The sequence below is a fragment of the Hydractinia symbiolongicarpus genome, chromosome 13 (assembly GCF_029227915.1).
Source record: "Hydractinia symbiolongicarpus strain clone_291-10 chromosome 13, HSymV2.1, whole genome shotgun sequence".
Lineage (NCBI taxonomy): Eukaryota > Metazoa > Cnidaria > Hydrozoa > Anthoathecata > Hydractiniidae > Hydractinia > Hydractinia symbiolongicarpus.
The window spans coordinates 22,749,604-22,761,698 of NC_079887.1; the positions used below are offsets into that span (position 1 = coordinate 22,749,604).

The 12,095-nt window shown below is 34.0% G+C and overlaps 2 protein-coding genes across 2 annotated transcripts; one reads left to right on the forward strand and one right to left on the reverse strand.

Moving 5' to 3' along the window:
- The first annotated feature begins 1,434 nt into the window (after window positions 1-1,434).
- Window positions 1,435-4,375, forward strand: LOC130624359 (uncharacterized). Its single transcript, XM_057439951.1, has 4 exons — window positions 1,435-1,596; window positions 2,709-2,768; window positions 3,110-3,199; window positions 3,761-4,375. Exons 1-4 carry the CDS (start codon window positions 1,554-1,556, stop codon window positions 3,976-3,978), a joined length of 411 nt encoding a protein of 136 aa, XP_057295934.1. The 5' UTR covers window positions 1,435-1,553; the 3' UTR covers window positions 3,979-4,375.
- Window positions 4,376-4,617: 242 nt separating this feature from the next.
- LOC130624357 (complement component 1 Q subcomponent-binding protein, mitochondrial-like) lies at window positions 4,618-11,996 on the reverse strand. Its single transcript, XM_057439949.1, has 6 exons — window positions 11,738-11,996; window positions 11,550-11,638; window positions 9,346-9,398; window positions 5,825-5,918; window positions 5,366-5,587; window positions 4,618-4,908 (listed from the first exon to the last, which is right to left on the reverse strand). Exons 1-6 carry the CDS (start codon window positions 11,976-11,978, stop codon window positions 4,759-4,761), a joined length of 849 nt encoding a protein of 282 aa, XP_057295932.1. The 5' UTR covers window positions 11,979-11,996; the 3' UTR covers window positions 4,618-4,758.
- Between the last annotated feature and the right edge of the window lie 99 nt (window positions 11,997-12,095).

A 12,095-nucleotide genomic window follows, 5' to 3' on the forward strand; every position in this document is an offset into this window, starting at 1 on the left:
TCATTAACATTGAGGTTCAGATTTTAGATTTGGGCCTAATCCAATTTTAGCTTGTGTTTATGTGAAAAAAGTGTAGTACTCTCCACCTGTGCACTATTCAATTTTATCTCGTGTTTATGTGAAAAAACTCTCCACCTGTGCACTAAAACCGTGTCACAATTTTTTTAAATTTTGTTCCGATCCCGTTATCGGAAAGTTGTTTTGTGCTTCTACGTTGGGAATTTTTTAATTTGTATTTAATGACTGGAATCAACATTCAGTTTAAAACCTCAAATATATATTACGCCCCACGGACTTTTTTGTTGGGATAATCTTCGTATGTCTGTAAAAGTTAAAGGTGTTTACATTGTTTTCATGTTCTTACGTCATTAAAAGTTCTAAAATGTTGCAAGTAAAGACAGATACTTCTTAGAAATACTGTTACTCGTCAACATCGTCCTCAGGGTCTTGTGGCCCCTGAGCCGTTATTACGAAGAATGCCCTGGAAACGAGGTTGTACTACTTCTATGTATGGTGTGATTGTTGTTTTTAATATAAAAAAGCCAGGAATCTATAACACGCAGTCTAAACAGAAATTAAACGCCGATGTAAAATTCAAGAAAATTTTGAACTAGAATGTCTTCTTAGCTTTTTCCGACGTTTTTTTCTCGCTCGTCCGTCCGTCTGTCTGTCACGCAAAATGGTAGCTTAGCTGCGCAATAGCGAGAAGCACGCAATGCGGTATAAAAAGGACGGGCAAACCCGTGGATTTTCCACGGGCTAACGACTAGTACAAACAAGATATGACAAAAGCGAACTTGAGTGAACGGAGTGAATGAAAAAAAAATGAAAGTCGAAAATATAAATATTTGGGCGCACGATTTTTTTAAACGCTCCCAATATAAAAATCAAATCTGATTTTTCTCATTTATTTTTGTGATTTTAAAGAATTTTTTTGTCTAGTAAAAAGTTGTTTTGTTGTTATTGAAAAAAAACTTGATGTGCACATTACATCGCTTCCCCAGGGTTTTGTGACCCCTGAGCGTTATTACAGAATGGCCAACATAGCAAAATTCCCTGGGAACGAGGTTGAAAAAAACAGTGTTAAACTTTTTTGCTTCATGAAGGAATTTGTACTGCATTCACATAAAAGTCGTGTTTTACATCATGTTTCCAAAGGATTCTTGTTCAAACAAGTTATAAAAAATGTTCATTTACCAGTACAAAGTTCAGGATAGGTTTAGATTTTGATCCAAAGCATGAAGTTAAGCCATCGTCAAATACATTCCTCTATATATATATATTTTATCCTTGTGTGTTTGCCCATGTGTGTTTTCCACGAAATTGTGCATGTTTACGGTACTCAATTTGTTGCTATTATTAGCACCGAGTACTTGCGCAGATCTGAAGACAGAACCAACAAGTTAATGCAGGTAATTGTCTCACGTGACAAAAAATTATCTATAAAACCACAGCAGCTTTCTGTTAGTTCAGTGGAGGTAAGCAAAGTCGATAATTGTGCGGAAATAGACTTGATGTTACTTGCGTGAAGATATTTTGTTTATCGAATAATCATGAAGTATCTTGCTTTACTGGGTGTTTTGTGTTGCATTGTGGGTAAGCTTTTTTGTTTCTTTCGCTCGACAGAATTCATCTAACATATTTATTTCACCCGAACAACATTCAAAATATCCAGTTCTTTAGAGCTTTTAAAAATACCCTCGAACTTTAAGTGATCGCAATCGGGCACTAGCTAAGTGCGCGAAATAAAATGATATTTTTTTAAAATATTTTATCCATTGATGTTTTTTCACAACCTCGATCTCTTTTTTATTTACGGGACGGCGAGAAAGGAAAAGAACTATTTCGTCTCGCCGTCCTATTGTAAAAAAGAGACAAAAAGCCCGGGGGTCGAGGTTGGTTTTATTGGAAGATACGTGTTTTTGCCTTGTGAACTTTACAAAGTGTTCTTTTATTATTCCAATATCTCTTTGTGTATATGTGTGTGGAACTCCTTCAGGGCTGCTTAAACAATAATTTCACAAGTACGCAAAAATATCGGAGAGGTTTCGTGCCTAATCAATCTACGTAACGGATAGACCCTCTGTTTCTATTGGGACGAACTGCGCCTAATCAATTTACGTATCGGATAGCTTTTGGGCCGCTTTCAAAAGTGATATGTTTCGTATCGGATAGCTTCTTCTGTTGTTATTCTGTACTTTTTTTATTATGACGTAAATGATGTTTATACGTTTATGGAAACAGGTTTGTGCTGGCACAGTTCGTATGTGTTTTCATTATGCCAGATCATAAATTGATTCTGCGCAATAATCTATCCGATACAATGGACACATGGTCTAAATATATAAAGGTATATATGAGGTATTTCAAAGTCTGTCTGTCCCGTTGTAAAAGCAAGCAAGGAATTCTGGGAACAAAGTTGTATGTACTGTCAGCAATTTATTTGATTGAACTTTTAATGTATACTGAAGCCACCGTGTTATAAACAGACGCATTTCCGTCGCGTAATTTCATGTTTGTTACCTGCAAATCAAATGGATTGAAAAACATCAAACGCTTCGATGTTCTGTCACCAAAAACCAACCTCGTCCCCAGGGGACTTCTACGCCTATTGAGACGGGATGGGGAATATCATAAGCGTAGAAGAGCCCTGGAGACAAAGTTGGATGAAAGCCTTTTCTATAAATATTTTTTCTTCATTTTTATAGCGGTGGTAAAAAGTCAAGACAATGAATATACGAAAGAAGAAGATTTTAACACTGGGAAAGGTAATTATCTTTTTAAAATTTTGAGGTTTTGGGAAGTGGTAACAAAAAGAGAATTTTTTAACATCGTGTAAGTTCTTTATACTACAGTTGGCTATTACAATAACTGTTTTCAAAAAGATTCCATCCACAGTTGATGAGCACCGTATGTAACCTCGCCCTCAGTACCCTTCCACGCCTAAATTATCCTGGCGGGACGGGGTCACCATAGGCGTAGAAGAGCCCTGGGGACAGGGCTGCACCGTGTAAAGATTTGTCTTCTGGTATACATATTAGCTGTCATCAGTGTCACTTTTAATACACCTTTACCCTGTTAATGAAGTTGTTGACAATAATATTTTTAGACAAATATACGGAGGGAAATAAGCAATCGAACGCGTATAGTAATGCAATCAAATTTGACTTCAATGCTGTGACTGGCCAACTTACTGGAGGTTTGTCCTTCTTAAATCTTACTCTGATTTTCAAGACCGTATACAACCTTCTCGTTTTAGGTGTTCTTGTCGTTTGATGTACTCCCTTAAGGAAATAAATATTTAGCGAAGTTTGTTCTTGCGATTTTATCCCTCATTTGCGGAGTTCTGCAAACTTGCAATTTTTAGAGCAAACTTCAGAATAATTTTCGCAAAAGTAGGCGAAAGTTCTTCAATCCTAAAAATAAGTTACAAAATATTTCTTTCCTGAAAGTATTAAAAATGATTAATAGTAACAAAAGTTTTGCCTTGTGTATATATACAAGCAATGAAGGTGATAAATTTACGTTAGTCATTTTTCGCCACTACTTGCATGCTACTTGTAAGCATCAACCTCGTCCGTCGGTCTATTTACTTCTCAACGGCGCTGCACAATAAAAGGTGCTGGGGTCGAGCTTGGCTTTGCATAGCTTTATAGCCGAATCTCTTGTTGCCGTTTTTTCGTCATCTCAAATTTTCGTTGACCGTAATTTTTTTGATTATAAATTTTTGCTTAATAAAAAGAGGACCAATTGTTTTTAGGTTGTATATGGCAAATCGGGGAAGGTAGAAAAGATGGAGTCTACTCTAAAGTATCTGTTGGAACAGTTACTAGTGGAACACAGTGTATGTTTCTCTGCACGCGCAGCAGTACTACATACAATGGTGCGATTTTGCGATACAATAACGCGTGCTACTGCATTGCCGGAATGGATGGTCGCGACAACGACAGCAATTATCTCACGTGTTCAATAAGATAAACTAAGTTACCAATTCGCAACAGTAGTGCTTTGATTACAGCCCGTTTTCTCTCTCATCGAAATGGTAAAAGGTCTGGAAACGAGGGTGGCTTTGATTAATCTTCTGAGATTTTTATTTGCAACTCATCTGCTTATGTTTGATGTAAGGTAACACTCGCAAATGAAGAAACGCCCTTTTGAGGTAAGTCGTATTAAAACGGGCGTTTACACAGATGGCGGTAATTTTGAAATCTAAGAATCTGTTTATTCATATTGAAGCGACTTTTTAAAAGTCTTTTAATTTAAGTTTTGTTAATTTTTTATTTACTTTTTTATATATATATTTCTGCTACTTCATTCTTTGCTCTTTGTAAACGATTTGAATAGATTCTAGAATATAAGTTACTTTTGAGCGCTAGTCGACAGTTTTTCTCACTCTCTTTCTCGCAAAAACGCATTATCACAGGTTTCCACTTAATATTTCACCTGTATAAGATGAGACACATAAAATGACACATGAGTCCGACGTCATCTGTTCCTAGGACTCTTTTATCACTTCTTGGTACAAGACAAAGGCCAACTGTGTGAATAAGGCAAGATGTTTTCGTTGCTGATCTCAGATTTTTACCAGACTCTTGAATTTGTGCATAAAAAAATTGATTAGAAAATATTTCTTTTATTATTTTAAAAGTAACTATAACAAAAATATTGATAAAAGTTACAAACGATACAATATTCGCAGTTCTGTCAATCGAAAAAGTTTATGCCTCGTAGCCGCCAGTTTGGAGTGTTCGCCAGTCTTCATTTTCCCGCCATAAAGCTCTGTAGTGTCTTCAAAAACGTTAAATAATGCCGATGTTCGACCGACGTGCTGAGATCTATTAGATCGTTGATAAACACGCCATTTACACCACGCTCCAGTAAAGTTGTCATCAGCATACTGTACAATTCCTAAGTAAAAAAAAAGTAAACAAACAAATTAGAAATCCAAATTTTTTCGCTTAACAAGAAAAGATGCACTAATTAAGTCCAATACTGCAACATATAGAATAGCGACAAACATTGACTCAGAATTCCTTACCGCATATGTCAACGGGCTAGAGGAACATGCTGTATGTCCGCCAAATACATGAAAATAAAGTGACTTTCATGGTTAATAAACTTATTTTAGAGAACCAGCTAGCGAAAAAAAATCAAAGGTAAATTTAAGATTTTTTCTGAAAGATTTGAAATATTTTAGGTCCCTATGATTACATTAAGGGGTAGGCTACAGAAACCCGAAATGACTTTCCAGTACGAAATTTAGAAGAAGAAAATTTCACGACTATGCGAAGCTTGTAGTGTTTAACGACCTTACTGTTGCCGAATGAAGATAAGAAAAACTCAATTACAATGTAGAAACTCCTACCCCGTCCATCGTTTCAGTGTCGGCTTCAAATACAGACTCGTTTTGTGACGTTTTATCGTAAATTTTGACATTTTCGAATCGAAACAAATCGAACTGTTCGTCTTCTGCAGTTTCGCCTTCCAAATCCTCTTCACTAAGATTGGTGTTACACGAGCAGTTGAAATGCAATGTTTTTCCGGAAGGTTTTGTAATTTTTACAGTAAATTGTGGATACGATACAATCTACAAATAAATAAAATGACATGCCTATCAATTAACACAATTCAACTATTTTATTTTCAAAACTATAGATCCTGCTATGATAACAAAAAGTTAAAAGTGATGTCACCTAGAGAAAGTGTACACTGGTGGTCAAAGAAAACTTTACGAAGGTCCTACTGGTTAAAAGAGGACTCAGATGACTTTTTTCCTGTCACAAACCTGCAATATGTTCTGCAAAAAACATTACATAAACCTCACATCAGGTGTATCAACATCAATCTCTTCAGGATTCTCTACGCTAATTTCTTCATCAACATTTAGATTTTCATTCACATCAAAAGATATCTCGACTCTAAATATGCAAATAATTTTGTTGACTAATGGTACTATATACTATCCTTACAGCAGTAGATACAAAGGCACTATGTTAAAAGCTTGTCATAGCAGGGGCTTGCGGCAGATGTTAAGATACTGCAGGGTCATGATTCAGAACTGAACCAGTCTAAAATTGGGATATGTTAGAGTACTTGTTTACTAGACTTTGTTTACTAGACATAACTTGAAAGTGAAACACAGGTTGTGAAACACTTTTTACTTTAAAATATACATATATTTAGAGCAAACCCTCCATTTTACTCTAAGTAAAACTTTTTATTATGAAAAAAACTTTATAACATGTAAATTTTACGTTTGAATTTTTCATTTAGTTAATTTAACAAAATCATAAGCAAAATTGTCACAAATAGTCATGCAACAGTTTCAACTGTTATAGAGGCCCTACATGTTTACACACAAAATTTGATTGCAAGCCGACATGCAGAACCCAAGTTTTGGGGTCATCAGCAAAAAATTAAGAGACCTGGGACGAGTAAAATTTTTTATGTTAATTAATTCACATTTATAATATATTTATCCATTGATAAAGTTTAAATGCACATCCCTCAACGGACTAAAATTACTGATGACAGAAAATGTCCAAATTTGCCATTACGTAAATATCTATATAATAATACGCTTGTGTGAGTAACCATGTGAGTCCACGACACGCAAACTATGGGTCACTTTTTTAGAAGGTGGCGTTACGCTAAAATTTACCAAGTTTAAAAAAAGCACAAATCAGGGGGTTACTATTTAAACTTTTAATTCTTTTTTTAGTTATTTTAAAAAATAAAACTCATTTTTTTTATTTTAATAACACTAAATTTTTATTTTTATTTTTAAATGTTTCTATTTGTTGTTCTTTTTTGTTTTAAAAGCCCCGTTGGTCGTTATAGATAGAATAATTTAATTTTACACTGGATTAATGTGCACGCCGTATCTAACGGAAACAAGTTGTTTATCAATTGAAAAAAAAAAAAAGCGGAGCGAAGAAGGTTGTCTGTTTTTTAAAGTAATCCTGGAAAAAGTTATTTCAAACAATTTACTCATCATAAGGTTAGATTAGAGCTTATATTTGTATTTCTATATTTTCCATTGTGTTCTGGGACCGAGGTTGCTTCCTTTTATAGAAATTCTATCGGATTCGAATATGAATGTAATTCGAATCTAAAATGTAAAAAACAAAAATGTTATGTTGTTGTCGAACGAAGGTGTTAGTTAGAAATTTAAGCACTTATTTTGTAAAACGGGTCAGAAGTTTAGAATATCCTAAAAATATGTCTCTAAGCTTAATAGTTTGTTTTAAATATGAATAGCAAAAAACTGATTAAAAGTTTACTTTTTTTATTGTATATCAAACGAACTGAAATTTTTTTTGTCCAAGCAAGGGGCTGTTACATGTAGTAGAATTGCCGTTAAGTTAAGAACATCAGGCTGAAACTAAAACACACTATTCTTATAAAAACAGCCTGTATATCCTAGAAAAGAACTTACATAAACTGTAAAACGTAATTTTTCCGTTGTTACTGTTTTTAAGATTACAGACTGTGTGATTCAGTGTTGATGTCGTTATAAAAAACCTAAACCTAAAACCTAAAGTTAAATCAATGTTTACATCTGTTACATTGCCGTTTGAAATATATTTGATTCTTAAATTCAAAAACGATGCATTTTTATCTTCTTTGATTTTATGCGTGATTTTCTTAACTATAAGTTTGGGTCTGTTCTTTTAATATTTTGGATTGAAATATTTCGGTAGTTATATAACAACATACAAAATGATTCAAGTTTTTATATTTCCCTTTTGTGTTTTCATCTATAAATTTCTTATACCTGGAGTATAACTTTGAAAGGTTTGCAGTTTGCAATAGACTTAACAGCTGATTTTTTATGACGTTGAAAAATGATGGATTTTTTTTAATGTTTGGTATACTTTTTTCCCCTGGTGTACTTCTTGAATGGCAAAGCAAGTATATAGTTTTTACGTAACGGTTTTTAGCCACCTGTGATATTTTTGGACATTTTGTTTAAGCGGTTCTAAACATAGAATTATGCATATTTGGTCAACCTCGGTCCCAGGGCTTTTTTCTCTTTCTGCCATCCCGTTATAGAAGAGACAGAGAGCCAGGGTGGAGGATGAAATGTGCGTTTTGAAAATTCAAATTGCTGTGTTGTATGTTTTTGTTTGGTATCCCTTACATCGGTTAAATGAGAGATTCAATGGATTCTTTCACGGGAATTCAGATAACTGTTAATTTATTTTTTTGTGTAAAACCTTGAAAGTGTTACTGTATGCAATAGACTGAATATCTGATTTTGGTATGACGTGGGACAAACTGTACAGTGTGGAAATTGTGCAATAACTTTTTTGTATAACTTGGTAAAATATGATGGATTTTTTAAATGTCTGATATACTTTTTTCCCTGGTGTACTTTCGGCACGGCTAAGCAAATATATATTTTGCATTTTGTATTTTTAATTATTAATTTTTTTTTGTTGCACGTGCTTATATTTTCAACATTTTGGTTTCAACTGGTATAAATATAAAGTAATGCAGACTGTGAGCAACCTCGATTCCAGGGCTTTTTCTCTATTTTTTCCGTCCTGTTCGGTCTGCCCAGAGGCAGACCGAGAAAGACTTGGCAGGAGGTTATAAGGACAGACTTGATACAGAGGAAGTTGAGTTTAGATCTAACACAGTCTAGATCAGATTGGAAGAGGGTCATTAATATACCCCGTCCAACCCATGCTAGCATGGAAAACGGACGTTAAGCCGAGAATGATGATGATGATGATGATGTTAAAAAAAAGACAAACACTCAAGGTTGGATTGTAAGTTTTAAAAATTCAAATTACCATATGCTGTATGTTTTGTTTGGTATCCTTTACACGCATTTCATGGAGACATTCAGTGGGTTCTTCCACGGGAATTTGGCTTGATGACGTCAGCAAAAATTTAAAACCTTTATATTTCCTTAACTGTTCTTCAAAAGCACATGATTATGTACATTTTCCTGATCACCGCTTTAAGCTCTACACAATAGAAGAAACGTGAAAACAAGCTTATAAATTTATTTTTTGTGGATGGGTTGCTGACGTCATCAAAACTCAAATGACAGTTCTTTTTCATTTGTATCCTGCCTCAGTGGATTTTTCCACGGACTTTCTCGACTAGTGACATTATAATTTATATATTATAAAAGTCAATCAATCTCTTAAACATTTGTTGTACACCATGTGTTGTGGTGCTTTGTTGTGTACCATGTGTTTTTAATAAAGTTGTAACAGCGACTGTTGTACAATGTTTGCTTAACACTTATGTTAATGGAAAGCGACTTTAAGGGAATTATGTTTGGTTGGCATCAACTCAGATGCAAACACATCAGATTAAAGCACCTACTTTTCACCATTGAACTTCCTGGATAAGCCAACATGTGTTCCATTCATTTCCACCTGAATAAAATAGGAGAAAAAATAAATAGGTATGGCATTTTCTCTGATTCAAAAATTGCTGACAACATCACAAAAAATGCTGAGATAAAAATAAAATAACTTATTTATTTCGTATTATACTACAGTTGTGCTAAAGATCAACTCTGTAAAATTTATGGACAGGAGGCGATTTATGGCTTTCTCTAATACCTGCAAGAGCAAAAAACTCTCATACTAAATAGGTTTAAATTTCAACATTTTTGACAACGCCGACAAGCTAAGAAATTAATGGAAATTAGCATACAACATTTATAGACATTTTTTAAACAAATTCTAAATAACCAAGAAGATTTAAAAAGAGAAGGAGGGACATCTCAGCAGTTTTTTGGAAACCAGGCCTATAGTCTTTGTTTTATTTTGATGTGATTGTTTACTTTATTTTATTAATTTTATATATTTAGTTTGTACAGATATTTCCAAGTTGAAACATGCGAGTCAGCTTCATCAAATGTAGTGGCGTTAAAAAAAGGGATTGGGACCTTGTATATTTTCAGAACTTCAATGAATTGGGAAATAAAATTTTATTTACATGATTCTTCCGAAAAACTTAGCTTTAGTACCAAATATCATGAAATTTGGTAATAGTGAGTGTCAAAATTCCATCTGTTAATCTTTTTTTTAAAAGAAACATACATTTTGAATTCAGCTTGAATGTTTCTTAGCATTAAAGGACATGTTCTAAAAATTTATAGATCCTTGTGTGATATCTCTAAAATGCTATGTAATCAGCAAGAGACTGTCAATCATTATCATTATCCATATTCTTATTAATTTTTTTTTAAAATATCATGCAAATTAGGAGTTGAAATTACCTATTCTTGCGGTCAGATTTGCGTCATAACACTGGTTGAACCAATCACGGGCGAGTATTTAGGTTAAACAGCCATTAAGAAATGGTGTACAAATGCCGCAATCATGTTTTTGTGGTGAAACCTTCATAATTACAATACTGGATTTTTCAAGGAATTCTTTTTTTAGTCAATTTTTAATATGTTTTAGATTCTGCTTAATTTTTGCCATTTTGCTACATTTTAACGTCGTTTTGCTTGTGAATTCTGCTTAATTAAGGTTGCTACTGTGAAGGATCATGAAAAGTCCACTTTGTACCCCATCAGGGAGCAAGGAAGGAGAACATTCCGACTGCAAGAATAAGCTCAGTTAAGCTAAAACATAAGGGTGTCATCTCAATGAAAATCTTGTGCACATTCATACACATTTTTAAATAAAATGAATGCCCTTTAAAAACTTTTACACTTTCCTTTAAAAAATTTGATTTGCAGCTTATCATTAACTGTGTGTTGTTATTATTTGACCACATGAGCAAAAAACAATAGCTAGCGTATGATCCGCCAACTCCGTGATTCGATAACTCCGTGAAACTGCTTTCAAAGCCTACAACAACTTACCACAGCTCTGTCTACCATTTTTAATGAATGAATTCGATTCAGGGGGTTTGATACTACCACTTAATCATTTTAGGGGTGTCGGAACTCGCGCATGACAAAAATTTGGCGGTAAGTTCAGCTGGCTACACCTTTTTGTGATTTTTAAGTGAAGCGCGACGGCGGTCATTTTTGATATATATTGTTATCTCAGTTAATTGATTATAATTATGGTCATGTTATATATAACTTTTCTGAGGGTCCAATGATTTGAGAATGTTTTCTAATGAATATTTTAATTTTTAAAATATTTTTGCTAGTCATCAAAAAACAAACGTGTTTTTCAAATTTTACGGAGTTGAAGGATCCATCACGGCATTATCGGATGATAGTACATGTCGGATCCGGCTTATTTGTCCACAAATAAATGTATTTTTTTTCTTATCATACCCCCCGAACGGTCCGCGACAGATAGCGCTACGATAATAAAAGTTTGAAATAACCGATATGTTGACGATATGGATATAAGGACGTTAAATGTGTTTTTTTTACGGAGTTGGCGGATCATACGCTAGTATTCAAACAATAAAAATAGACAATATTCCAACTGCATAAAATTTCTTTGTAAGCCGGCCAGTACTTTGAACTGGAAGGGGTTAGAAAAACTATGCTGAGTCTCCTAGACAAGATCTGTATCTTTATTTTTAAAAACATATATAATTATAGCTACCTTAAAATCTTTGAATTCTGGAACCTCCATTACATTTTCTTGCTCATAATTTATTTCTTCTTGCAAAAAACTAACTAGATCTTTGTCACCTAATCAAATATACAAATAAAATTTAGATGTAAACAATTATTTGAAAATCAGCCTGTTAGCTATCTAGATATTTTTAAAAACCCTGAAAACAAACTTACCATCTGTTTGATTATGTGTCCCGTGTGTGAGATGCAATGATCTTTGGTGCCTTGTTTTGCTGTTGACTTGAGGAAGTCGACATTTTATAGAAGCGAGAGAAGAAAGACATCTCTTTTCTGTCAAAGGCATACACACGCTGGACTTATAAGCCGCGTTACTGCGAACAAGTTTGACAATACTTCTCCCGAAAGACATTTTGTACATACTTGACTTTTTAAAAAAATAAGTGATGCAAGCCATGTGCGAGCTGGCCTTTTTAGATAGCCTCGTTTTTATTTGTAAATTCTTGGAATTTTATTTGCGGGACTTGGGAAAATAGGGGATTTCATCATTTTTTTTTGTACTCCCGCGAAGAAA